Source organism: Mesoplodon mirus (genome assembly GCF_964341445.2).
Source record: "Mesoplodon mirus genome assembly, chromosome: X".
Taxonomy (NCBI): domain Eukaryota; kingdom Metazoa; phylum Chordata; class Mammalia; order Artiodactyla; family Ziphiidae; genus Mesoplodon; species Mesoplodon mirus.
The window spans coordinates 71744434-71772011 of NC_138981.1; the positions used below are offsets into that span (position 1 = coordinate 71744434).

The 27578-nt window shown below is 36.3% G+C and overlaps 1 protein-coding gene across 1 annotated transcript in view; it reads right to left on the reverse strand.

Moving 5' to 3' along the window:
- Positions 1-3481: 3481 nt before the first annotated feature.
- The window catches only part of POF1B (POF1B actin binding protein), an 87773-nt gene continuing 63676 nt past the window's right edge, over positions 3482-27578 (reverse strand). Inside the window, exons 10-17 of the mRNA XM_082609884.1 lie at positions 25615-25707; positions 24661-24774; positions 23466-23618; positions 23001-23120; positions 21198-21326; positions 20283-20365; positions 5083-5197; positions 3482-3577 (exon numbers count right to left, since the gene is read on the reverse strand). Of these exons, the coding sequence (XP_082466010.1) occupies positions 3572-3577; positions 5083-5197; positions 20283-20365; positions 21198-21326; positions 23001-23120; positions 23466-23618; positions 24661-24774; positions 25615-25707 (813 nt within the window). The 3' untranslated portion in view covers positions 3482-3571. The remainder of the gene's footprint in view (positions 3578-5082; positions 5198-20282; positions 20366-21197; positions 21327-23000; positions 23121-23465; positions 23619-24660; positions 24775-25614; positions 25708-27578) is intronic.

Genomic DNA, 27578 nt, shown 5'->3' on the forward strand with positions numbered 1-27578 from the left:
TAGGCCTCTCCAATTCACGTCTCATACAGGACAACCACCAGTTTGAACCTTGGCCTTCCCTTAAAGATATGTATGATAGATGTAGTATGACAGATAACTTTTATTGTAAAAAAAATTCAACCACATACAATATAATGAACCCCCATATAGCCATTACCCAGCTTCAGCAATCATCACTTCATGGCCAATTTTGTTTCATTTTTACTCTTCCTCACTCCTGGTTTCACCAACCTGCCTCTCATTGGTTTATTTTGATACTCCCTTCTCTCACTGGCTTAATTTGAAGTAAATCCCAGACAGATTTTTAAGAATTTTTGAAGGAAAACAGCAGAGTTTAAGAACTGGACTTAACATCTCATCTACAAGAGACCAATCCAAGATTACCAAGACTGCCTGGCCATCATGTATTATAATTATGTCATACAACGATTCCAGTCTTCCTTTGTAGACTCAAAAGCAGTATGTCTTATTTTGTCACTAAAGATTAATGGTTTTATAAGACAGATGTAGTTGTTTATTCCATTCTTTGTTTTTAAAAAATATATTTTATTTATCCTAGGATGGGCTTGAAATACGTTGTACTTTTTTATTGGACAAAAAAGTCCTATGGAAATCCAATAAATTCAGTAATGGTGTGTGGTGGGAGAGAGAAACCTCGTAGGGAAGTCTTTTCATGGCTTATTATTTACTTTTGAGGGAATTATGTCTACATGTTATCTTTGTAGATTATAACAGGAAAGAAGTGACAATGGCTTTTTGTTAAAGTGATCTAAATTGGGTGGTGACATGCAATTTTTTGAGCTTTATTTTTTTCCTTTTGTACTGTTTGTGTAAAAACAAAGTATAACAGTTAAAGCACCATTACAAAGATAGGAAGAATGCTTTATGGCATCTAGTTATGAACTTAGTGAATTACAGAACTTAGAAGACTAGGTTTGTAAGCAAAGAAATTCTCATTTAAAGCAGAAAGCTGCATCAACCAGAGGTCCAACTATGTTAAACTGTGGTCTCTAGTAGTCCACATCAGGATTATTTTTATAGTGGTGCTTGTTAGCTCTAACATAAGCATTCACATGATAATAACTTCCTGACAAAAGTATACAGCTAAGCTAAAACTACATTCCGCATGTTTCCTACTAGGACTTCCACAAAGACCATACAGATATATATTTTATTTACACACTTAAACAAATTACTTTGCATGTCATTGCACAGTCTCCATTTTATTCAAAATCTAAAGCAAAATATGCTGGGAATAGAAATTAGATAAACAGGCATTCCTCATCTGACAATATCTTTGCAGTTTTCAGAGATAAGTTGTGCGAAACTTGTGAGAGGAAAAAATCACTACTATTTCTATTGAACTTAATCAAAAATTGGAAAAGAAATACATACATTTAACTTTGTTAAGTATAATAAGCACCTTGTTATGACCCCCATTTCTCACTATGCATGGATCAAGTGAACCAATGAAGTGCTGACTTCTTAACTATCCCAAATTTTGGACACTGTTATTTTTATTTAAGAGTATTTTAGAAAAATCACACTTGTTCTAATTTTCAGACAGTTATGATGGCACTTTTCTATCAAGCTACTAAAAACTTCCACTTATATACAGTGGGTAGATAACATGGCATAATTACAGTTACACATATGAGTAGTTAGCAGAGGAGAAATTACCCTGTTGTTCCTACACCAAGGGAAAAAATGCAAGGACTACATAGCTCATAAAGAATATTAACATTTTCTATCACAAAATAACTAATAAGACTGGAATTGTATCAATCCACATTATAGAGATTAATATTTAATATTTTTTAATATATTTTCTGTTTTTGGCCACACTACATGGCATGCGGGATATTAGTTCCCCGACCAGGGATCAAACTTTTGCCCCCTGCAGTGGAAGGGCAGAGTCTTAACCACTGTACCACTGGGATGTCCCCAAGCTTAACATTTTAGTCGAGGTATTAAGAAAACAAAATAAGGCTTTTAACTTCATATAAAGATTTATTTGGATATTTATATAAGTATTAAAAGCATTTCTCTCTTCATTTGTGGTTTGATTTCATGTAGTGCCTTATATGTTGCTATCTTAACAGTTTCTTAGTATAATGGATAATTATTAGAATATAATTATAAAGAATGACAGAATTCTATATAGTTACTTGCAGAGACATTTCAGTGCAAAATCTCATTCACATGTAAACCCAAATTTATTTGTTACCTTAATCTATACTTTGTCAAATGCAAACATTTTAATTTTTGCTAATTCTTAACTTTAACCAAAGGGCTTGACATTTTAAAATTTCATTCTTATCTACTAATGTATTTTGAAAATAATTTAGTTCACTTTTAGTAAGGTCATTAGAACCCAATTAATCAACCAACTTCTAAGTACATTAAATATTCTACTATAAAGTCTCTCCCAAGTGGAATACACATATCAAGTATTTGTTCTTGCTATTTTTATTCCCTAAGCTTTTACACAGTATTTCAATGTTGTTTTGTCTACTGCTATTAAAAAAAGCCCACCATCCTTCCACCTGCTACTACAATAATAGTGTTACAGGTTTTTGTTTTTTGGGTTTTTTTTTTTCGGTATGTGGGCCTATCACTGCTGTGGCCTCTCCCGTTGCGGAGCACAGGCTCTGGATGTGTAGGCTCAACGGCCATGGCTCACGGGCCCAGCCGCTCCACGGCATGTGGGATCTTCCCGGACTGGGGCACGAACCCGTGTCCCCTGCATCGGCAGGCGAAGTCTCAACAACTGCACCACCAGGGAAGCCCACTGTTACAGGTTTTTAAGGAAATGGGTGGGCTCATTTGGGGATGATATGCCTCAAAAGAACAGAGTTGTCAAGCTACTGATGTGTACTTAGAACCATAATAGCATAATGTACAATTTAGTGGATTTAGGTATTTTAAAAAATATACTTCCCACTTCCCTGATAAATGAAATTAATCATCACCTTTGATTTAGTTCTGTCTCTAAGAGGTATAAATTGCATGTAATAAATCACCTCTTTTAATCACAAGGTCTAATATGAGAAAAGCAAATATATGCTGTATATACCATGCACTAAACTGTTTTTTTTTTAATTCAGTAGTATTGCTTGTTGTTGTTGTTGTTAAAACATAGTATTTACTCTTGTAGCTAAATTGCACATCTAGTATCATAGAAAAATATTCTAATGGAATAACTTGTAAAATCTCTACCCCAACAAAGTTAATTCAGTGTCTAGGAAGCACCCTATTGAAAAATGTGGATTAAGTCCTGCAGTGCCTGTAATTGAGTTTTAAAAGTGGTGTGTTTTCCCTTGTAAAGCAATTATACTCCAATAAAGATGTTTTTTAAAAAAAGTGGTGTGTTGCTATACTGAATACAAAAATATGATAGAAAGGATTCATCCCTTATAAATGGTTGGAGAAACTCTCATCTGTATATCTAATTAATTCCATTAGACTTGCTGGGTAGTAGCTTAGTTCAAAATATTGATTGGCTTTAGCTATGGAAAAATAACAAAGTACTAATGAAGACAAAAATAATTCCTTTGAGTTGGAGATTCATTCACGGCTAGAAAAGAAAAGAAAAAGTCAGTTTAGAACAGCTTATAATTAATTTTAAACATTGTAATTGTATGCACACAGTTGTAAAAATGATTTAAGTTGACATGAATAATACCAAGGGAAATGTATGGCACTGTTTGGGCACTTTTATACGCATATTCAATGAAACAATGGTTTGTCTGACTTTAGCCAAAGTTTATGTTTCAAATGATTTTAAGCACAAGGGAGGGAGATGTGAGTAGATTTACTCCTTGGTGTCATGGTTAGAGGTTAAATATGTCCAAAAGTCTCTGTTAATAAGTACAAATCTAACATCTGTGAATTTACTTAAATATATTTTGAATTTGCTATTAGTATCTAGTCCCTTCAGATATTGAGTTTGATGTTCATTGCTATATGCTTTTAATGAAAGGAGAAGTAATGACTATTATTCTGTAGACCCTTTATTTGGTAGGTCTTCACATTGATGCCACCTCTGAGACACATGTGGTTAGTAGCAGCAACTGCTTTTCAGTATTAAATTTCAGAATCAAGTAAACTTTGAGTGACAAATTTTAAATCCTATGCTGACTTTCTCTTGTTGTTCAACTGATTCTTGGGCCACCAAGTACCCTTTACCAATTAATAATTAGTAATAAATAATTCTTAACTAATTAATGACCTAAGAAGCCCAATATATTTCAAAGCTTAAATTTTTATTTTAGGGTTACTAAGTGTTGGTTGCTTTCACTGATGATAGATAATCATATATACAAGATTGATGGCTTTATTGTAGTCAGAGAAGTGCTTCAGAGCTATCAACTTTCTGAATTTTTTGGTTTTTTCAAGTATTTGAGCTAGTTCAACCAAAAGATAACTTTTTAAAGTGAGTTATTTAACAGATATTTAATTTTATTAACTACATCTGTAGTAATTTATTAGTTATATATCTGCAGTATTTTATTAATGATAAATCTACATTTAAAAATTTCCTCAAAAGGTTCTACAGAATAATTGATTGAGATATATTTATCTATTGCTCATCATGATATACTTAAGCATTTTAAGACTTTTATTGAAGTATAATAAACATAAGAAAAGTGCACATATAGGTGTACAACTAAATGAATTTTCCCAAACTGAACATGTATATGCAACTATCACTCAGATCAAGAAACAGCATATTATTAGTACCCCAGTAGTCCTCCTTTTGTTTCCTTCCAATCAGTACCTGACCTCGAGGATAACCAACCACTTCCTGACTTTAATAACCATAGATTAGTTTTACCTGCTTTCAGTACCTAAGAAGTTTTTAACATAACAAGACAAAGGCTGTCATTTTCATAGTGTTAAAAGTGAGATTCTACATCATTTTAGAATGTCCTACAATGTGCAGGGCAGTCCGCCCACATCAAATTATCCAGCCCAAAATGTTAATAGTGCTGAGGTTGAGAAACTCTGCTAACACAACACAATGGCCTTAGGATTTTTTCTCCCTAATTATATCCTCGAGAAATGCCCAAGTGAACTTACACAAGTCCATTTGTCTTCTGTTTTCTCAATCACAATAGTCTGTGTGTCACTATCTGGTGGTATATATTCATAGTCATCATACAGGAGGCCTAGGATTGGATACTGTGATCTGTACCTATACAGAAAAAAAAAGTTAGTTTACAAGTTGGACAAGAAAATAACTCTCATTACTTTTTAGTCACTCCTAGTTTGATCCTCCTTATTTAATTAATTTGGCTTTGAATGACTTTTAACTCTTTCTAAAAAGAAAATCTCCTCTCAGTGGTACAAAGATTTACTACTGCTATTTTCAAGAGAGTAAGAGGGAAGTACTTTTGCTTCTTTTGCAATAATGGACCACTGGCTGCACAAGACAGTGATCCCAGAGAAGGGAAACAAATGACATGAGCCCTGCAAGTGCCTAGCTCACTGCCTGGAGTCAGAATTTGTGGAGCAGAATACCAGACAGGAAAGAGTTACATAGCTGGAGAGAGGTCACGGGATCTGTAGACAGTTCCACCACAAGTCCTTGGGTGAGCACTGATCAGTGTAGGCTTGTGAAAAAGCTACTGAGGTTAGGGAAAGAAGCATTGAAAAAGTGCAGTCTTCAAATTCATGGAGTTCACATAGTAAAGGGAACTCCAGTCTGTGTTCCACTAACCAGAGTGGAAAGACTTCCTAATACCAGAGGGCATCAGGCAAATAGTACAAAAGACTATTGCCTTAGTAGTGAGATAAACTACCAATGGCATTTTTCACAGAACTAGAACAAAATATTTCACAATTTGTATGGAAACACAAAACACCCAAATAGCCAAAGGAATCTTGAGACAGAAAAACGGAGCTGGAGGAATCAGGCTCCCTGACTTCAGACTATACTACAAAGCTACAGTCATCAAGACAGTATGGTACTGGCACAAAAACAGAAATATACATCAATGGAACAGGATAGAAAACCCAGAGATGAACCCACACATATGTGGCCAACTTATCATTGATAAGGAGGCAAGAATATACAATGGAGAAAAGACAGCCTCTTCAAAAAGTGGTGCTGGGAAAACTGGACAGCTACATGTAAAAGAATGAAATTAGAACACTCCCTAACACCATACACAAAAATAAAATCAAAATGGATTAAATACCTAAAGGTAAGGCCAGACAGTATCAAACTCTTAGAGGAAAACATAGGCAGAACACTCTGTGACATACATCACAGCAAGATCCTTTTTGACCGACCACCTAGAGTAATGGAAATAAAGACAAAAATAAACAAATGGGACCTAATGAAACTTAAAAGCTTTTGAACAGCAAAGGAAAACATAAACAAGATGAAAAGACAGCCCTCATAATGGGAGAAAATATTTGCTAATGAAGCAACTGATAAAGGATTAATCTCCAATATGTAAAAGCAGCTCATGCAGCTCAATATCAAAAAAACAAACAAGCTAATCCAAAAATGGGCAGAAGACCTAAACAGACATTTCTCCAAAGAAGATATACAGATTGCCAACAAACACATGAAAGGATGCTCAACATCACTAATCATCTGAGAAATGCAAATCAAAACTACAATGAGGTATCACCGCACACCAGTCAGAATGGCCATCATCAAAATATCTACAAACAATAAATGCTGGAGAGGGTGTGGAGAAAAGGGAACACTCTTGCACTGTTGGTGGGAATGTAAATTGATACAGCCACCATAAAGAAAAGTATGGAGGTTCCTTAAAAACTAAAAATAGAGCTACCATACGAACCAGCAATACCACTACTGGGCATATACACCAAGAACACCATAATTCAAAAAGAGTCATGTACCAAAATGTTCATTGCAACTCTGTTTACAATAGCCAGGACATGGAAGCAACCTAAGTCCATTGACAGATGAATGGATAAAGAAGATGTGGCACATATATATAATGGAATATTACTCAGCCATAAAAAGAAACAAGATTGAGTTATTTGTAGTGAGGTGGATGGATGCAGAGTTTGTCATACAGAGTGAAGTAAGTCAGAAAGAGGAAAACAAATACCGTATGCTAACACATATATATGGAATCTAAAGAAAAAAAAATTGTACTGAAGAACCTAGGAGCAGGACAGAAATAAAGATGCAGACATAGAGAATGGACTTGAGAACACGAGGTGGGGGAAGGGTCAGCTGGGACGAAGTGAAAGAGTGGCATGGACATATATACTCTACCAAATGTAAAATAGATAGCTAGTGGGAAGCAGCCGCATAGCACAGGGAGATCAGCTCGGTGCTATGTATCCACCTAGAGGGGTGGGATAGGGAGGATGGGAGGGAGATGCAAGAGGGAGGAGATATAGAGATATATGTTTATGTATAGCTTATTCACTTTGTTATACAGCAGAAACTAACACCCCATTGTAAAGCAATTATACTCCAGTAAAGATGTTAAAAAATAAAATGAAATAAGATCTAAGGATATTTTGTACAAAACAGGGAATATAGCCAATACTTTATAGTAACTAAAAATAGAATATAACCTTTAAAATTGTGAATCACTGCATAGTGTACTTAAAATTTATTTAATATTGTAGATCAACTATACCTCAATAAAGAAATTTGGACTAAAAAAAAGTACATATAAATGAAAAAAATAACAAAAAATCATGAAGGGGAAATGGAAGTATACTACCATAAAGTTTGTATGCTACATGTGATGAGCTATATTATTTGATGATAGACTGTGATAGGATAAAAAAGGGATACTTTAAAACTTATACCAATCATAAAAAAGTAATATACCCAATAAGCAAATAAAATAGATAAAAACAATAATGAAAAAATTTAAGAATATCACTAAACTTGATGTAGTTCTAAGCAGCCTAGTTAGCAAAGAAACAGCACACAATTTACAGATATTAAGAAAGAGGAGCTATCACCTCACACATGTCTTAGAATGTCTATTATCAATAAGACAAGAAATAGCAAGTGTTGGCAAGATGTGGAGAAAAGGGAACCCTTGTGCACTGTTGGTGGGAATGCAAACTGGTGCAGCCACTATGAAAAACAGTATGGAGATTCCTTAAAACATCAAAAATAGAACTAGCATATGATCCAGCAATGTCACTTCTGGGTATTTATCAAGAGGAAATGAAAACACTATAATATATCTACACCCTCATATTCACTGTGGCATTATTTAAAATAGTCAAGACATGGAATCAATGTAAGTGTCCATCAATATGAGAATGGATAAATAAAATTTTATATATATATATAATAAATGTATAATATATATATATGTATATATATATATATATATTTACACACACACTGGAATACTTTTTTTAGTTTTTTTTAAGTTTTGTTTATTTTTTAATACAGCAGGTTCTTGTTAGTTATCTATTTTTTACATATTAGTGTATATATGTCAATCCTAATCTCCCAATTCATCCCACCACCACCTTGCCCCACACTAGAATATTATTCAGCCAAAAATGAAGGAAATCCTACCATTTATGACAGCATGGACGGACCTTGAGGGCATTAAGCAAAGTGAAATAAGTCAGAGAGAGAAAGACAAATATCATATTATCTCACTTATACATGGAGTCTAAAACAAATGAACTCATAGATAAAGAGAATATATTGGTGGTTGCTAGAGGTGGGGGGTGGGAGTGGGCAAAATGGGTGAAAGTGGTCAAAAGTACAAACTTCCAGTTATAAAATAAATAAGTCCTGGGGATGTAATGAACAGTGTGGTGACTATAGTTAATAATACTGTACTGGACAACTGAAAGTTGCTAAAAGATTAAATCTTAAAATGTTCTCATCATAAGAAAAAATTTGTAACTATGGATGGTGACGGGTGTTAACTAGACTTATTGTGGTGATCATTTAACAGTATACACATAGTGAATCATCATTTTGTACATCCAAAACTAAAATAATGTTATAAGTTTATTATATCTCAATTTTAAAATTTTAAAGGAGATCCTTTGTCTTGAAAACATAATAAAGGAGTATTATGACAATTTTATGCCAAAAATACTTGATAACTTAGATGACATGCACCAATTCCTAGAGAGACACAAATTACAAAACAGAGCTGACAGAAGACCTCAAACTTCTGAAAAGACAAGAAAACCTCCACATAACCTGATAAGACAAAGGGGGGGGGGAAGGAATCAGGACAGGGAGGGATCTGGGAAAGAAGAAAGATTCCCACACCTTGGAAAGTCTGCTCAACAGTGGAGAGATCAGACTGGATGAAGGGGGAGCTTCGGAGCCTAAGAGGGGAGAGCAGCAACCAGTTCGTGTAAGGCATAATGGAGAGTAACCTGCACAGAGGGCTGGCACTGCCACCCTGCACTCCCCAACCTGAGACACTCCTCTGTTGGTGAGGTTGGGGGTTGAGTGCTGAAGCTCAGACTCCGAAGTTCGGTCCCAGGGAGAGGACCAGGGTTAAGTGTGGAAGCAGCCTGAAAAGGTCAGGCAGTGGCAACTGAAGGTATACCATGAAGCCTTGGGCCACCAGAGAAACAAGGCACCATTATTGGGAGGTGCATGAGGAGAGAGATGGGACCACAAGCTTCTTTCCCTGAGTGCTCCCAGTCAACAGGACACTGCCTAGTGGAGTTCTCAGGGTGGGTGTGAGTCACCACCTCCATCTTGGTCTCCAGAGGCAGGCACTGGCCACCTCTTCCAGACACATGGGCAGACACTGGAACCCAACTGACTGTCTCAGGAGTGCCCCGATAGCTCTCACTACAAGAAAATCCACCAGTGGGTGCTGGGACCTGTCAGTGTGTGCTAGGACTTGACCTGCTGTCCCAGGAGCACACAGAAACCTCTCACTACTAGGAAATCCATCAGCGGGTGCCAGGACCTGCCCCACTATCCAGGGAGCACGTGGATAGCTCTTGCTACAGGGAAATCTGACAGTGGGTGCCCGGACCTGCCTCACTGTCCCAGAAGGAGAGGGATAGCTCCCACCACTAGGAAATTCACCCAGAGTAGGGGCTGAAACTACCACTGAGAGCCAGGGGCTGTGTGACTAAGGATGAAGAGCTGAAATCTCTCCTCGGAGCTGAACGAACTGTGGAGTTACACTTCTGCTGATGGCTTCCTAAATTCAGCACCTGTGAAACATCCAAAAGGACAACAAGAACTCCTGTACTCGGATAGATATGGCATTAGCAGCTGTGGGATTTGTGGGCATGTACACACAGGGAATGCGCCACACCAGAGTCTGAGCAGCCTCCATAGCTACCATGGCAGGTCCAGGTGAATGAATACTGCAGTCCTAGGAACTGACCTCAGTGGATCTGTGCCAGTGACTGGGTGAAAATAATGCCTGAGAGTCACCAGGGCCAATTGCTGGCATACCTACAGTTAAGGTGGGACCAAAAGCAGTGCCAAGAACAGTGTACTTTCTGAGTCCACACAATGGATGAAAGGGGACACAACAGAGCACATACACAGTGAACACCTCCAGAGGAGGACCACTCATTGGCTTCTCTCCCAGTGGGTGTCCTCCAATCCCACGTACCTCACACCACACTGCAGATCAGAATCACAGCCAAGAAAAAGATCTAGGGACCTCTACTCCAACAAATAGGGAGAAAACCCCACACAGCCACTGGGAGCAAAGGGGAGGTCCTCTCAATATCCAGGGCAGGCTCTGATCACCACAACACAAACCAAACACCTTACCAATGGGATAACAGAACAAGCCAAAGGACCAACTTCACCCACCAGGCAGCAGACAACAGAAGCAAAAGGAAGTAAATTCCTGCAGGCTGTGGAAAGGAGACCACAAACACAGTAAGTCTGATGAAATGAGATGACAAAGAAATATGTTGCAGGCAAAGGAGCAAGAAAAAAACCTACAAGAACAACTAGATGAAGAGGAGATAAGTAATGTCTTAAAAAATATTCAGAGTAATGATAGTAAAGATGATCCAAGATCACAGAAAAAGAATGGAGGCATGGATCGAGAAGATACAAGAAAAGTTTAACAAACACCTAGAAAAACTAAAGAACAAACAGAGATGAACAACACAATAATGCAAATAAAAATACACTAGAGGCGGAGGACCTTTAAGAGGGCAGAGGAATAAGACGTGGAGAACACCTTCCTTCCCACAAATACAACAAAAATACATCTACAGGGCTTCCCTGGTGGAGCAGTGGTTGAGAGTCCACCTGCCGATGCAGGGGACATGGGTTCATGCCCCAGTCTGGGAGGATCCCACATGCCTTGGAGCAGCTGGGCCCATGAGCCATGGCCGCTGAGCCTGCGAGTCCGGAGCCTGTGCTCCACAAAGGGAGAGGCCACAACAGTGAGAGGCCTGTGTATCAAGGAAAAAAAAAATCTACATGTGGAACAACTCCTACACAACACCTACTGAATACTGGCAGGAGACCTCAGACTTCCCAAAAGGCTGTGTGAGGAGAGAGGATTCAGAGCACTGCCTAAACGAGCTTCAGAGACTGGTGTGAGCCACAGCTATCAGCGTGTACATCACAGACGGACATGAAACGCTAACACTGCTGCTGCAGCCACCAAGAATCCTGTGTGCAAGCACAGGTCACTATCTACACCACCCATCCCAGGAGCCTGTGCAGCCCACAACTGCCAGGGTCCTGTGATCCAGGGACAACTTCCTCAAGAGAACACACAGCACACCTCAGGCTGTGGCAACGTCACTGCTGGCCTCTGCTGCCACAGGCTAGCCCTGCATTCTGTACCCCTCCCGTCCCCCGGCCTGAGTGAGCCAGAGCCCCCTAATCAGCTGATCTTTTAACCCCCTCCTGCCTGGGCGAAGAACAGATGCCAGAGGGTGACCTACATGCAGAGGCAGGGCCAAATCCAAAGCAGAATCCCAGGATCTGTGTGAACAAAGAAGAGAAAGGGAAATTTCTTCCAGCAGCCTCAGGAGCAGTGGATTAAATCTCCACAATCAATTCGATGTACCCTGCATCTGTGGAACACCTGAATAGACAATGAATCATCCCAAACCTGAGGTAGTGGACTTTGGGAGCAACTATAGAAATGGGGTTTGCTTTCTGCTACTAATTTGTTTCTAGTATTATGTTTATCTTAATTTAGTATTTAGAGCTTATTATCATTGGTAGATTCGTTTATTGATTTGGTTTCTCTCTTCCATATATATATATATATATATATATATATATATATAAATTTGTTTTCCTTTTTCCGTTTTTGTGAGTGTGTATGTATATGCTACTTTGTGTGATTTTGTCTGTATAGGTTTGCTTTTACCATTTGTCCTACGGTTCTCTCTGTCCAGTCTTTTTAGTATAGTTTCTAGCACTTCTTATCATTGATGGATTAGTTTATACGTTTAGTTGCTGTCTTCCTTTTTTAATTAATTACTTTATTATAATATATTTTTTAATTTTTTATCTTAATAACTTTATTTATTTTCTTTCTTTTTTCTTTTCTCACTTTTCTTCTGAGCTGTGTGGCTGACAGGATCTTGGTTCTCTGGACAGGTGTCAGGCCTGAGCTTCTGAGTTGGGAGAGCTGAATTCAGGACAATGGTCCACCAGAGACCTAACAGCCCCTCATAATATCAATCAGCAAGAGTTCTCCCAGCAATCTCCTTCTCAATGCTAAGACAAAGTTTCACTCAATGACCAGGAAGTTCCAGTGCTAAACACCCTATGCCAACCAGTAAGACAGGAACACAACCCCACCCACTAGCAGAGAGGCAGCCTAAAATCATAATAAGTTCACACACACCCCAAAACACACCACTGGACATAGTCCTGCCCACCAGAAAGAAAAGATCTAGTCTCAGCCACTAGAACACAGGCACCAGTCCCCTCCACCAGGAAGCCTACACAACCCACTGAACCAACCTTACCCACTGGGGGCAGACACCAAAAACAACGGGAACAATGAACCTGCAGCCTGTGAAAAGGAAACCCCAAACACATTAAGTTAAGCAAAATGAGAAGACAGAGAAACACAAAGCAGATGAAGGATCAAGGTAAAACTCACCAGACCAAACAAATGAAGAGGAAATAGGCAGTCTACTTGAAAAAGAATTCAGAGTAATGATAGTAAAGATGATCCAAAATCTTGCAAGTAAAATGGATAAAATACAAGAAACATTCAACAAGGACCTAGAAGAATGAAAGAGCAAAAAAAAAAAACAATGATGAACAACACAATAAATGAAATTAAAAATTCTCTAGAAGGAATCAACATCAGAATAACTGAGGCAGAAGATCGGATAAGTGACCTGGAAGATAAAATAGTGGAAATAACTACCACAGAGCCGAATGAAGAAAAAAGAATGAAAAGAATAGAGGACAGTCTCAGAGACCTCAGGGACATTAAACACACCAATATGTGAATTATAGGGGTCACAGAAGAAGAAGAGAAAAAGAAAGGGACTGAGAAAATATTGGAAGAGATTATAGTTGAAAACTTCCCTAATATGGGAAAGGAAATGATCAATCAAGTCCAGGAAGCACAGAGAGTCCCATACAGAATAAATCCAAGGAGAAATATGCCAAGACACATATTAATCAAACTATCAAAAATTAAATACAAAGAAAAAATATGAAATGCAGCAAAGGAAAAACAACAAATAACATACAAGGGGATCCCCATAAGGCTAACAGCTGATCTTTTAGCAGAAACTCTACAATTCAGAAGGGAGTGGAAGGACATATTTAAGTGATGAAAGGGAAAAATCTACAACCAAGATTACTCGATCCACCAAAGATCTCATTCAGATTCAAAAGAGAAATTAAAACCTTCAGAGACAAGAAAAAGCTAAGAGAATTCAGCAGCACAAAACCAGCTTTACAGCAAACGCCAAAGGAACTTCTCTAGGCAGGAAACACAAGAGAAGGGAAAGACCTACAATAACAAACCTAAAACAATTTAGAAAATGGGAATAGGAACATACATATCGATAACTAACTTAAATGTAAATGGATTAAATGCTCCAACCAAAAGACATAGACTGGTGGAATGGATAATAAAACAAGACCCATATATATACTGTCTACAAGAGACCCACTTCAGACCTAGGGACACATACAGACAGAAAGTGAGGGAATGGAAAAAGATATTCCATGCAAATGGAAATCAAAAGAAAGCTGGAGTAGCAGCTCTCATATCAGACATAATAGACTTTAAAATAAAGACTGTTATAAGAGAAAAGGAAGACACTACATAATGATCAAGGGATCAATCCAAGAAGAAGATATAACAATTGTAAATCTTTATGCACCCAACTTAGGAGCACCTCAACACTTAAGGCAAATGCTAACAGCCATAAGAGGGGAAATTGACAGTAACACAATAATAGTAGGAGACATTAACACCCCATTTTCACCAATGGACAGATCATCCAAAATGAAAATAACTAAGGAAACACAAGCTTTAAATGATATGTTAAACAAGATGGACTTAATGGATATTTATAGGACATTCTCTCCAAAAACAACAGAATACACTTTCTTCTCAAGTGATCATGGAACATTCTGCAGGATAAGCCATATCTTGGGTCACAAATCAAGCCTTGGTAAATTTAAGACAATTGAAATTGTATCATACATCTTTTCTGACCACAACACTATGGGACTAGATGTCAATTACAGGAAAAAAAAATCTGTAAAAAATACCAATACATGGAGGCTAAACAATACACTACTAAATAACCAAGGGATCACTGAAGAAATCAAAGAGGAAATCAAAAAATACCTAACAACAAATGACAATGAAAACATGATTACCCAAAACCCATGGGATGCAGCAAAAGCACTTCTAAAAGGGAAGTTTATAGTAATAAAATCCTACCTCAAGAAACAAGAAAAACCTTAAATAAACAACCTAACCTTACACCTAAAGCAATTAGAGAAAGAAGAACAATGACAAAAAAAAACCCCACAGTTAGCAGAAGGAAAGAAATCATAAAGATCAGATCAGAAATAAATAAAAAAGAAATGAAGGAAACGAAAGCAAAGATCAATAAAACTAAAAGCTGCTTGTATGAGAAGATAAACAAAATTGATAAACCATTAGCTGGACTCATGAAGAAAAAAAAGTAGAAGACTCAAATCAACAGAATTAGAAATGAAAAAGAAGTAATGACTGACATTGTAGAAATACAAAGAATCATAAGAGATTACTACAAGCAACTGTATGCCAATAAAATGGACAACCTGGAAGAAATGGACAAATTCTTAGAAAAGCACAACCTTCCAAGATTGAACCAGGAAGAAACAGAAAATATAAACAGACCAAGCACAAGCACTGAAGTTGAAACTGTGATTCAAAATCTTCCAACAGGGCTTCCCTGGTGGCGCAGTGGTTGGGAGTCTGCCTGCCGATGCAGGGACACGGGTTCGTGCTCCCGTCCAGGAAGACCCCACATGCCACGGAATGGCTGGGCCCATGAGCCATGGCTGCTGAGCCTGCACGTCCAGAGCCTGTGCTCTGCAATGGGAGAGGCCACAACAGTGAGAGGCCTGTGTACCACAAAAAAAAAAAAAGAAAAAAAAAGAAAAAAAAAATCTTCCAAAAAACAGAAGCCCAGGACCAGATGGCTTCACAGGCGAATTCTATCAAACATTTACCGAAGAGCTAACACCTATTCTTCTTAAACTCTTCCAAAATATATCAAAGGGAGGACCAGACCCACACTCATTCTACAGGGCCACCATCACCCTGATACCAAAACCAGACAAAGATGTCACAAAGAAAGAAAACTACAGGCTAATATTAGTGATGAACATGATGCAAAAATCCTAACAAAATACTAGCAAACAGAATCCAACAGCACGTTAAAAGGATCATACACCATGATCAAGTGAGGTTTATCCCAGGAATGCAAGGATTCTTCAATAGAGGAAAATCAATCAATGTGGTACACCATATTAACAAATTGAAGGATAAAAACCATATGATAATCTCAATAGATACAGGAGAAGCTTTTGACAAAATTCAACACCCATTTATGATAAAAAAATATCCAGAAAGTAGGCAGAGAGGGAACTTACCTCACCATAATAAAGGCCATATACGACAAACCCACAGGCAACATCATTCTCAATAGTGAAAAACAAACCATTTCCACTAAGATCAGGAACAAGACAGGGTTTCCCACTCTCACCACTGTTATTCAACATAGTTTTGGAAGTTTCAGCCACAGCAATCACAGAAGAAAAAAGAAATGAAAAGAATCCATATCAGAAAAGAAGTAAAGCTGTCACTGTTTGCAGATGACATGATATATACATAGAATATCCTAAAGATTCTACCATTAAACTAATAAAGCTAATCAGTGAATTTGGTAAAGTTGCAGGATACAAAATTAATACACAGAAATCACTTGCATTCCTATACACTAACAATGAAAGACCAGAAAGAGAAATTAAGGAAACAATCCCATTTACCATCACATCATGAAGAATAAAATACCTAGGAATAAACCTACCAAAGGAGGCAAAGACCTATACGCAGAAAACTACAAGATGTCGCTGAACTAAATCAAAGATGACACAAACAGATGAAGAGATATACCATAGTCTTAGATTGGAAGAATCAATATTGAGAAAATGACTATACTACCCAAAGCAATCTACAGATTCAATGCAATCCTTAACAAATTACCAATGACATTTTTCACAGAAGTAGAACAAAATATTTTACAATTTGTATGGAAACAGAAAAGGCCATGAATAGTCACAGGAATCCTGAGGCAGAAAAACGGAGCTGGAGGAATCAGGCTCCCTGACTTTAGACTATACTACAAAGCTACAGTCATCAAGACAGTATGGTACTAGCACAACATAGAAATATAGATCAATGGAACAGGATAGAAAGCCCAGAGATAAACCCACGCACCTATGGTCACGTAATCTATGACTAAAGAGGCAAGAATATACAATGGAGAAAAAACAGTCTCTTCAAAAAGTGGTGCTGGGAAAACTGGAGAGCTACATGTAAAATAATGAAGTTATGACACTCCCTAACACCATACTCAAAAATAAACTCAAAATGGGTTAAAGACGTAAATGTAAGGCCAGAAACTATCAAACTCTTAGAATAAAACATAGGTAGAACACTCTTTGATATAAAGCACAGAAAACTGTTTTTTGATCCACCTCCTAGCATAGTGAAAGTGAAAATAAAAACAAAAATAAACAAATGGGATCTAATTAAACTTAAAAACTTTTGCACAATGAAGGAAGCCATAAACAAAACAAAAAGAGAATCCTCAGAGTGGGAGAAAATATTTCCAAATGAAGCAACCCACAAGGGATTAATCTCCAAACTATACAAACAGTTAATGAACCTCAATATCAAAAAAACAATCAAAAAATGGGCTGAAAATCTAAATAGACTTTTCTCCAAAGAAGACATACAGGTGGACAAAAAGCACATGTAAAGATGCTTAACATTGCTAATTATTAGAAAAATGCAAATCAAAACTACAATGAGGTTTCACCTCACACCAGTCAAAATGGCTATCATTAAAAAAATTACAAACAATAAATCCTGGAGAGGGTATGGATAAAGGGGAACCCTCCTACACTGTTGGTGGGAATGTCAATTGGTACAGCCACTATGGAGACCAGTATGGAGGTTCCTTAAAAAACTAAAAATAGAACTACCATATTACCCAGCAACCCAACTCCTGGGCATATTTCTGGAGAAAACCATAATTCAAAAAGATACATGCAGAACAGTGTTCACTGCATCACTATTTACAGTAGCTGGGACATGGAAGCAACCTAAAGGTTCATCAAAAGAGGAATGGATAAAGAAGATGCAGTACATATATACAATGGACTATTGCATAAAATAACAAAATAATGACATTTGTGGCAACATGGATGGACCTAGAGATTGTCATAGTGAGTGAAGTAAGTCAGACACAGAAAGACAAATACCATATGATATTGCTTATGTGTGAAATCTAAAAAACAAAAGGGTATAAATGAACTTATTTAGAAAACAGAAGTAGAGTCACATATGTAGAAAACAAACATGGTTACAAGGGGATAAGTGGGGGAGGGATAAATTGGGAGGTTGGGATTGACATAAACACACTACTATATATAAAATAGATAACTAATAAGGACGTGCTGTATAGCACAGGGAAATCTACTAAGTACTCTGTACTGTTCTGTATGGGAAAATAATCTAAACAAAGAGTGGATATATGTATATGTATAATTGATTCACTTTGCTGTACACCTGAATGTTAACACAACATTGTACATCAACTATACTCCAATAAAATTTTTTGAAAAAGAAATTAAAGAGGATATAAATTGAAAAGGATCCCATGATTATTGACCAGAAGACAGTTTTGTTTACATGGCAATAATACCTAAAGTGTCCTACATATTCAATGAATTTTCTGTAAAAATTCCAGTGGGATCTTTTTTTAACAGAAATTAACAAGCTTAACCTAAATCTCATATGGAAAAGCAAAAGATCACAAACAGCTAAAACTTTCTTGAAAAGAAAAGTTTAAAGACTCACACTCCTGATTTCACAACTTAACTAAAATGTTATAATAATCAAGACAGTGTGGTACTAGCATAAAGACAGATAAATAGATTAATGGAATAAAACTGAGAGTCTACATATTTGCCCTTACATTTATGGTAGCTTGATGGACAAGGATGCCAAGTCAATTTAATGGGGGAAAGGATAGCATATTCCATAAATGAGTATGGGACAACTGGATATCCCCATGCACAAGAATGAACTTGGATACCTAATTAACAACATATAAAAAATTAACTCAAATGGATCCTAAATCTAAATGTAATAGATACAAATATAAAACTCTTTAGAAGACAATGTGGGTGTAAATATTAAAGACCTTGTATTAGTCAATGGTTTCTTACATATGATACCAAAATCACGAGTAAAGAAAAAATAGATGTATTGGACTTTCTCAAAATTAAAAACTTGTGCTGCAAATGATACAATCAAGATAGTGAAAAGACAATCCATGGAATGGAAGAAAATGTTTGCAAATCATATCTCTGATAAGGAACTTGTATCCAGAATATATAAATATCTCTTGCAATTCAACAATAAAATAGCAAATAATACAATTTATAAATGAAGAAAGACTTTAGTCATTTCTTCAAGAAGATAGAGAAATGGCCAATAAGCACATGAAAAAATACTATGCAACACTAATTATTGGAGAACTACAAATCAAGAGTGCAATGAAATAACACTTCCCACCCCTTAGAATGGCTACAATCCAACAGATGGACAATAACAAATGTTTGGGAGGATGGAGAGAAATTGGAATCCTCTTACATCACTGGTGGGAATGTAAAATGGTGCAGCTGTTTTGGAAAAGTTTAGCAGTTCTTCAAAAAGTTAAACAGAGTTACCATGTGCTCAGCAATTCTACTCTTCTTTATATACTCAAAGAAATGAACACATATGTCCACACAGATTTGTACCCAGATATTTACAGCAGCATTTTTCAAAATTGAAAAATGTCCATCAGTTGATGAATGGATAAATAAAAGGTTATACATCCATAAATGGACTATTATTTAGTAACAAAAATCAATGAAGTATTGACACATGCTAAAACATGGATGAATCTTGAAAACATGCAAAGTGAAAGAATTCAGTCACCAAAGACCACATTTTGATTATTCCTTTTATATGAAATACCCAAAATAGACTTTTGCTGAAACTATTCATAAAGAGTCACTTTCTGTTTGGTTTTGCTAAATTGTTGAGATGTAAGCTATGGTCGTACTGCTAACATGAGGAGAGACCCTGCCTAAGAATGACCTCTATGCAGGAAAGAGCAGAGTCAAAAGATAGACAGATTTCTGAAGACATATTTTGATCACACAAATCCATCTGGACACCAAGCAATCCCAATTATATGAATTAACTAAATCCCAGTTTAAGTTGGGTTTCTGGCATATGCAACTGAAAGAGTCCTGACTAATATGGTTGGTTAAACAATTATTTGCTTTTCACTTTCATTGTATTTACTCTATTGTAAGTACAGTAAAAGTGTGCTCTTGAATTTTATTGACCATAATAGCTATGTCTTTTTGTGAACATTCATTCTTCAGTAGAATTATTGGCCAGCAGAAAACACCAAACTCTGTCTAGGGGCATATATATCAGTTAAACATGCGATAATTTGGATTATATCATAACCAAAGTCATATCCAAATTTCATTAAAAATACATTACTTTCTAGTGGTAACTGTTGTCCTTCCATCACTGGAGGGTTGGTTATGAGATGAATATATTTCTTGTCTCAACTTCCAGAGTTCCTTACAAATAAAAGACAATATAATCATTTGAAAACCATAGAAACATGAGGTAAGAGGTATGTTTGATCATTTAACAAGGTTACTAAGAATAATTACTTTTTTCCCTTCCTTTTTAGCCTTGAGGTAAGAATGTTCCAATCCCACTTGTTGAATTCCATATAGTCTTGCTTAATGGTACCTAATCAGTTACATTATAAGTCTCTGCAGGAATCCACTAACTGGTTCTATACTTAAGGGATAACATAAGATAGAATGGGCATGATTCTCAAGATGAAGATGTGAAAATTTTTGTTCCAAAAAGATTTAGATGTGTAGCTATAGCGGAAATGTATGAAATTTCAATATGGAAGTAGATATTGTTTCCTAACAGAAAATCTATCACTGAACATTACTACAAGTACCATTTGCTCAATAACAGCAATACAACATTAGCCACCATTTGCGTAGTTTCTTCCTTCACTACCTATTTTATGACAGATCTTGGGCTACATGCTACAGACATAGAAAGGAATATAACACAGTCCCTTGCTGAAGCAGCTCACAGCCTTATTGGGAGTTTGACTGCTAATGAGGTAGAAAATCAGTGTTTTAAAATTATTAAAGGCATAATAGCACATATTTTTTGCTTCAATTCTAGCTTTCATTTGAATTATTTCTCCTGAAATGTGAGTGTTCTACTTCTCGTAGGCACTCACATTCTACTTTATGAATAAAGTAAGTCTTGGAAACATGTATAGAAACATGTATAGTTTGTGGGAAGTATTTATCCTACAGGGCTGAGTTGTATGGTTTGTCTCCTTGTTGTTGTATGGTTTGACCCCTTCTCTGTTACCTCCGATTGACGCTTTATAAGGGAATCCTTCTCTTCCAGCAAGCTTGTCAGTTCATGAATCTTGAATTGGAAGTCACTGCAACTTCCTTCTCTTCTTGAAACATCTTTTTGGCACTGATTTAATTGAGTCTAAGGATTTAAAAAGAACTAAGAATTATTATAATTCTCATTTAACAAAATGGGTAACTGAGTTCCAGAGAGGTTAAGTGACATAAAGTCATACAGCTAGTTATGAAATGAAGAGCAAAATACCAATAGTTATAAACATTTAAAGAGCTTTATGAATGTAATATGTGAACTGAAATGCCAATTAGGAATTTCTCATTTTTTTTAAGATTTATTGTTTATTTATTTATTTTTTTAGTTTTGGGTGTGTCGGATCTTAGTTGCAGTACATGGGATCTTCATTGAGGCTTCTATCTAATTGTGGCATGTGGGTTTTCTCTTCTCTAGTTGTGGCACGCAGGTTCCAGAGCACATGGACCCTGTAGTTTGTGACAACGTGGGCTCTCTAGTTGAGGTGCACGAGCTCAGTAGTTGTGGTGCGTGGGCTCTAGTTGTCCCATGGTATGTGGGATCTTAGTTCCCTGACCAGGGATCTAACCCGAGTCCCCTGCATTGTAAGGTGGATTCTTTATCACTGGACCACCAGGGAAGTCCAAGAAATTTCTCATTTTTAAAAGGTGACTTTACTATTTAGGCTTAGGCATTACTTAAGTAAAAGTCCTAGGCAACAAGAATTAAAATAATGCTAAGAAAACAGGTACTTTATATTTCTTCAAATACTAATTAAGGAAAACTCAATAACAAGTATTATATCATAATTTGCAGTTCACAACATATTCCTCCTGCATGACTCATCTCAGTCCTCACAGCAGTCCTCTGAGATAAGTATTATTATAATCTTTATTTACAAAACAAGTAAGTGAGATCCAGAGACACAAAGGCACAGCAGCTAGTAAGAAACATAGCTGCAACTCCATGACAAGTATTCTGACTGCAAATCCTGTCCATTTCCCTTTTTACTGCATTATGTGTACACAGATGGCTGTTTAGGTTAAAGTGTTATTAGTAACGTTCAGATGGAAAAGAAAACAGTGGAGGACATCTGCAAGGAAAATCAGCAGAGTTTTGAACAAATTCTATTTTGTTTCATTTTGAATTTTTTGTAAAGACTGTACATTATATTTGGAGAGAAAACACTGTGGTCAGTATTTCTATTAAAATATTTGAATTTATATAACTACAATTAGGAATCAGTAAATTAAGGGTTAGTCAATTTGACCTAGAATGACAAAATAAGGCAATGTATATTTATTCTCACAAATATCACCTTAATTTTGATGCCAATTACAGGTATATAATTCAACAGTTTTTATCCATGTACTTGACAAAACTCTTGCTAGCTATCATCCTTCAAAATCAGGTGAGGATATTTATGAAGTCAAATGTGGCTTCACTGGATAAACTTGAAAGTTGCTTGGCTGCATAGAGCAGGCTTTAGGCAAGATCATAAAGTGTTCCCCTGTCACCAAAAGTAAATAAATAAATAAAAAGAAACTAAAAATCAACAACCCTGAACTTAAGGTCTTCTTTTGCTTTCCTAGAAAAGATGAAGCTAAATTACAAGACAATTTAACAATATTCCCTACATAGTGATATGTATTTAAAGAAATGGTCTATGGCATACTCCTAAAACTCTACCTTTGGTTGATTTTTCTTTGTAGCATTAAACTTGAGACTATCATCTTATTAGAAAGTTTGTTCTGAACTGTGTATTTATGCAGTGTAGGATCTACATACCCTTAGTTTACAGATCTCTCTATCTTTCTCCATTCTTAAGTTTTTTACCATCTCCATGTAATGGTTGCCAATCTCATCCATTTTAGCCTGCAGCATCGGGCCTGTGCAAGTCTCCAAAACCTACACAAGACAAAATAAATTTCTGTAGTTAAACTGTTATGAAGGAAATACATATTAAATTACAAGACATTAATAGATGAAAACCACTTGATTAAACAAGACATTGAAATAATGAGAGTGAGTTTTAGGAACTGCATTATACAGCTCAAATGGCAGTGAGTTAAGACCTAACTGCATGTGAGATCATCAGAAAGCAGTCTACATATTTTCTCGAGATGAATTGGATATATATATATATATATATATATATATATATATATATATATATATATATATATAGCCAATGCTAGGATTACAACCATATAACTAAAGCAATAACATACATTTAAAACAAAATTTGAATACCTGCACTCTAAGATTTTTATTATCTTGCTCTAAATTACGCTTACAGTATTCCAGTTCTTTTAGTTTATATTCTATGTCTGATAGTGTATGCCGAAGAGAAAGATTGTTTTCTTCCAATGCTTGGCATTTTGAGGTTGAGTCTTGAAGTCCTTTCTGTAAAGAAGACGCAGTAAATAAAACAAATGGATTCTACTTTTTGGGAGAGAGTGCTTTTAGTTGATTAATTCAATGAAACAAAGCAAATATTGATATTTTTCCATGCCCAGTTTTCCAATATATTTAAACTTAAAAGGTAAGTTAAGGGCTTCCCTAGTGGCACAGTGGTTGAGAGTCCGCCTGCCGATGCAGGGGACACGGGTTCGTGCCCCGGTCCAGGAAGATCCCACATGCCGCAGAGCAGCTGGGCCTGTGAGCCATGGCCACTGAGCCTGCACGTCCGGAGCCTGTGCTCCGCATCAGGAGAGGCCACAACAGTGAGAGGCCCGTGTACCGCAAAAAAAAAAAAAAAAAAAAAAAAAAAAAAAAAAGGTAAGTTAAATCATCTATGAAAGACATTACCCTCACTTGCCTATCTTGAGTGAGAAGGAATCAAGATTAGATGAATTTTCAATGTACCAATCTAGCAATCTGACTCTTGCTGCTTTTTGACAATACCATAACCTGCCTTCTAGTAGGCACCAAAATGACAATATGCCTAATTATGTGACAAATGAAAACTCAACTAAAATTTGGGACTGTCATGGGAGTGAATTTTAGGAATGGACTGGCCTCAGAGACTCATTATGATTTCCTAAGAATCCTCTCTGCTCAGGTATCTAGAGAAATCTTCTAGAGTTCATTTATTTAGTAATTCATTGCACAAACATGTGTTAAGATCTACAAAAACTTTTTTATTGACACATTAGTAGATTAAATGAATGAGTGAACTTAGATTTTCAATATTTATACAATTTTTGTCACCCAACAAAACAGATAATTGTGGATAGTATATACTTTATATCTAAAATACTTAGGGTTATCTATTTTTCTGGGAGGGCTTCAGTAATTGGAAATACCTAAAGCAACTCAATTCCCATATGAACAAATCGTTCCATCATATTTTAATTGTCTGGATTATATCTCATACCTCCAATGTGCTAGTAATTGTGCATATGAAAAACTATCAAATTTATTATCAAAGAAAATGTCAACTTACCTGCTGCTGGTGATTATTTGCTCTCGTTGATGCTAAGAGTTCTTCATACTCTTTTATTTGAGTTTCTTTGAATGCCAAGTCTTTCTCAAGTCTTATCTTGTCATTTTCCAGTGACTAGAAGCAAAATTACTTATGACTCAGAATTACAGAATCCTGTCAGCAGTTATGTAATACAAGACCTGTTTACATTGGAAGGTTTAAATAAGCACTTGTTTCATTTGTAGTTGTTTAATAAAACAGAATTCTTAAAAGTTAATCAAACTATGGGATACAAAGGATTGAAAATTTAAAAACCCGCATCAATGGACATTTTGATGAATTGACTAATTATAAGTACAATGAAGCAGAACCTTTTGAACTATTTTAATGTTTTTCTTCAAACTACAAAGACTCTTGTTAATCCCAGCAGGTGGTGAATTTTCAAATTAAGAGTCTAAATGTGTTCATCAGAACCCAGAAACAAGAAAACCCACTCCAAAGTCCTCAAGGAGTTATTCATTGTATGGAAATTATTCTGAACGTATCTAGCTGATGTCATGAAGAACACCAATTAAAATAGAAAATAGAAAATGTTAAGTTCTTGGAGAAAGAAGTTTTCAAGTATTCAAAGAAATTCAAAGTATTATTTATTATTATAGAAAAGGGGAAATTATGAATCAGATTCAGATTATTGTAATTTTACAAATTACTCCCTGGCTTTAAGAATTAAATTACCTTAGCAGTAAACTAAGTAATAAGTGTGCACCCAACTTTCTTTCATTTTCATATTGGCTAACTCTTTACCCCTCTCTCCCAACCCCAATTAACTGTTTCAGGAAAATAACTATATCTGGGTGAGCACAACATTGTTGTGTTGTATTAAATTTTAAAAAGGTATACTGAATGCTTTGATTTCTATGTTATGAAGCTAGGAACTAGAAAAGATTTGGAAAGGAAAATCAAAATAAATGTTACTGTCAAGTCATTCTGAAGATGTCCAAGCTCCTCCCGTATGTTGCTGAATGTGGACAGCACTAGCCGGAGTGATTTATCAGACATATCCCTCATCTGGAGGAAGAGAATGATTGATGGTGCATTTTTACTAGCATTTAAAAATAGGCAATATAAGTAATAATAATCTTATTTTTCTATTCCTACAAGCAAACTTATTAACAGTGTCATTTTTGATATGGCAATATTATAATAGTGATGCAGGGCATTTGGTCAATAACATGCATTAGTAATCCAAGCAATATCCCTGAAGAGATCATAGCTATGCTATCAAAAGAAGGGTTTCTTATTTTTTCCATGATAAAGTATCATCTTTCTCACAACAGAATGTATCAGCAAATTCTCAAATTTACTTTTCTTCTCTATTTAAAGATTAGAAAAGATGAGACAGTCAACCTTCAAGCAATAAATTGCATATCCCTAAGTGTGTTGCCAAATGCATGGATTTTGCCTGAGTTGAGAAGAATCTAATAAAAATTAAGTTTAACCTTGAAGTATAGAAATATCTCAAATTTTAAAGAGGGAGAAAAACCCTTTAACTAGATTAAACTCATTTCGTCACAGAAAAGTGGTTTTAAAAACAGACAACTTCTGTTTCTGAAAAGATGGAGCAGAAATACTTTTCTCTATTTTTCCTGCTAAGTCTAACCAAAAATCCTGCACTTTATGTATAAAATGAACATAAAAAGACTCTGAAAGTTGAAGTCTGGTTGAAAACATTGGGAGCTAAGGAATAATACAGAAGTGATTTCCTGGGTTTTCTTCTTGCTTCATATATGAGTGGCATTGGGCAAACCAGTAACACAGAAACACCAGTGGGTACAGACAAAAAAGTCCCTAGAAAAGCCTGCTCTCTCTACCCAAAGTACCATGGGAAGGGCCAGCCTAGAAAGGCAGATAGTATTTAGATAATAACCAGTCTACTCCAGCCAAACACCACAGAAAAATATCTGCAACTCTATTCTATGCCCACCCAAACCAACAAAAGCCAAGAAGGGAACATAGGCTCTCTCTCTCAACCTCCCTGCTTGTGTGATGTCACAGAATTCTTAGTTAAGTGTCAAGACTTTCATCATTGCCCAACAGAAATGAGGCCACTCACCTTGCAGTGTCAGTAGAGACCAACGAGGGAACAGTAACACAACACACCTCCCCATCCAAACCAGGATGTTTTCAGTGGGAGCCTAGTAGAGAGCCACACTTCCTACACCTGCCAAGGAAGAACAAAGAGCTACTCCCCCAACCTGTGTCTACAGAGGCAGAGTGAGGAACCTGGACTTCCACCCCCACCTGGCAGTAATAGGTCATGCCCCTACTTCCCCTGTTGCTCAGTATCAAAGGAGGCCTGATAAAACAGAAGATGTGAATAAGATGCAAAGTCAGAACACAGGACCCAAAACTCACAAGTTTCAATTTAAAAAAATAACTATTCTAAGAACCAGGAAGTCTCAACTTGATAAGAAAAACGGGTTAATACATGCCAACATCAAGATATCAGAAAAGTTAGAATTATCTGACAAGGATTTTAAAGCAGTCATTTTAAAAAGGTTTCAAAGTGACCTAAATGTCCATCAACAGAGGAATGGATAAAGAAGATGTGGCACATATATACAATGGAATATTACTCAGTCATAAAAAGGAACAAAATAGTGCCATTTGCAGAGACGTGGATGGATCTAGAAACAGTCTACAGAGTGAAGTAAGTCAGAAAGAGAAAAAAACAAATATCACATAATATCACTTATATGTGGAATCTAGAAAAATGGTAGAGAAGAACTTATTTGCAAAGCAGAAATAGAGTCACAGATGTAGAGAACAAACTTATGGTTACCAAGAGGGGAAGGGAGGGGTGTGATGAACTGAGAGATTGGGACTGACATAAATACACTACTATGTGTAAAATATATAACAAATGAGAACCTACTGTG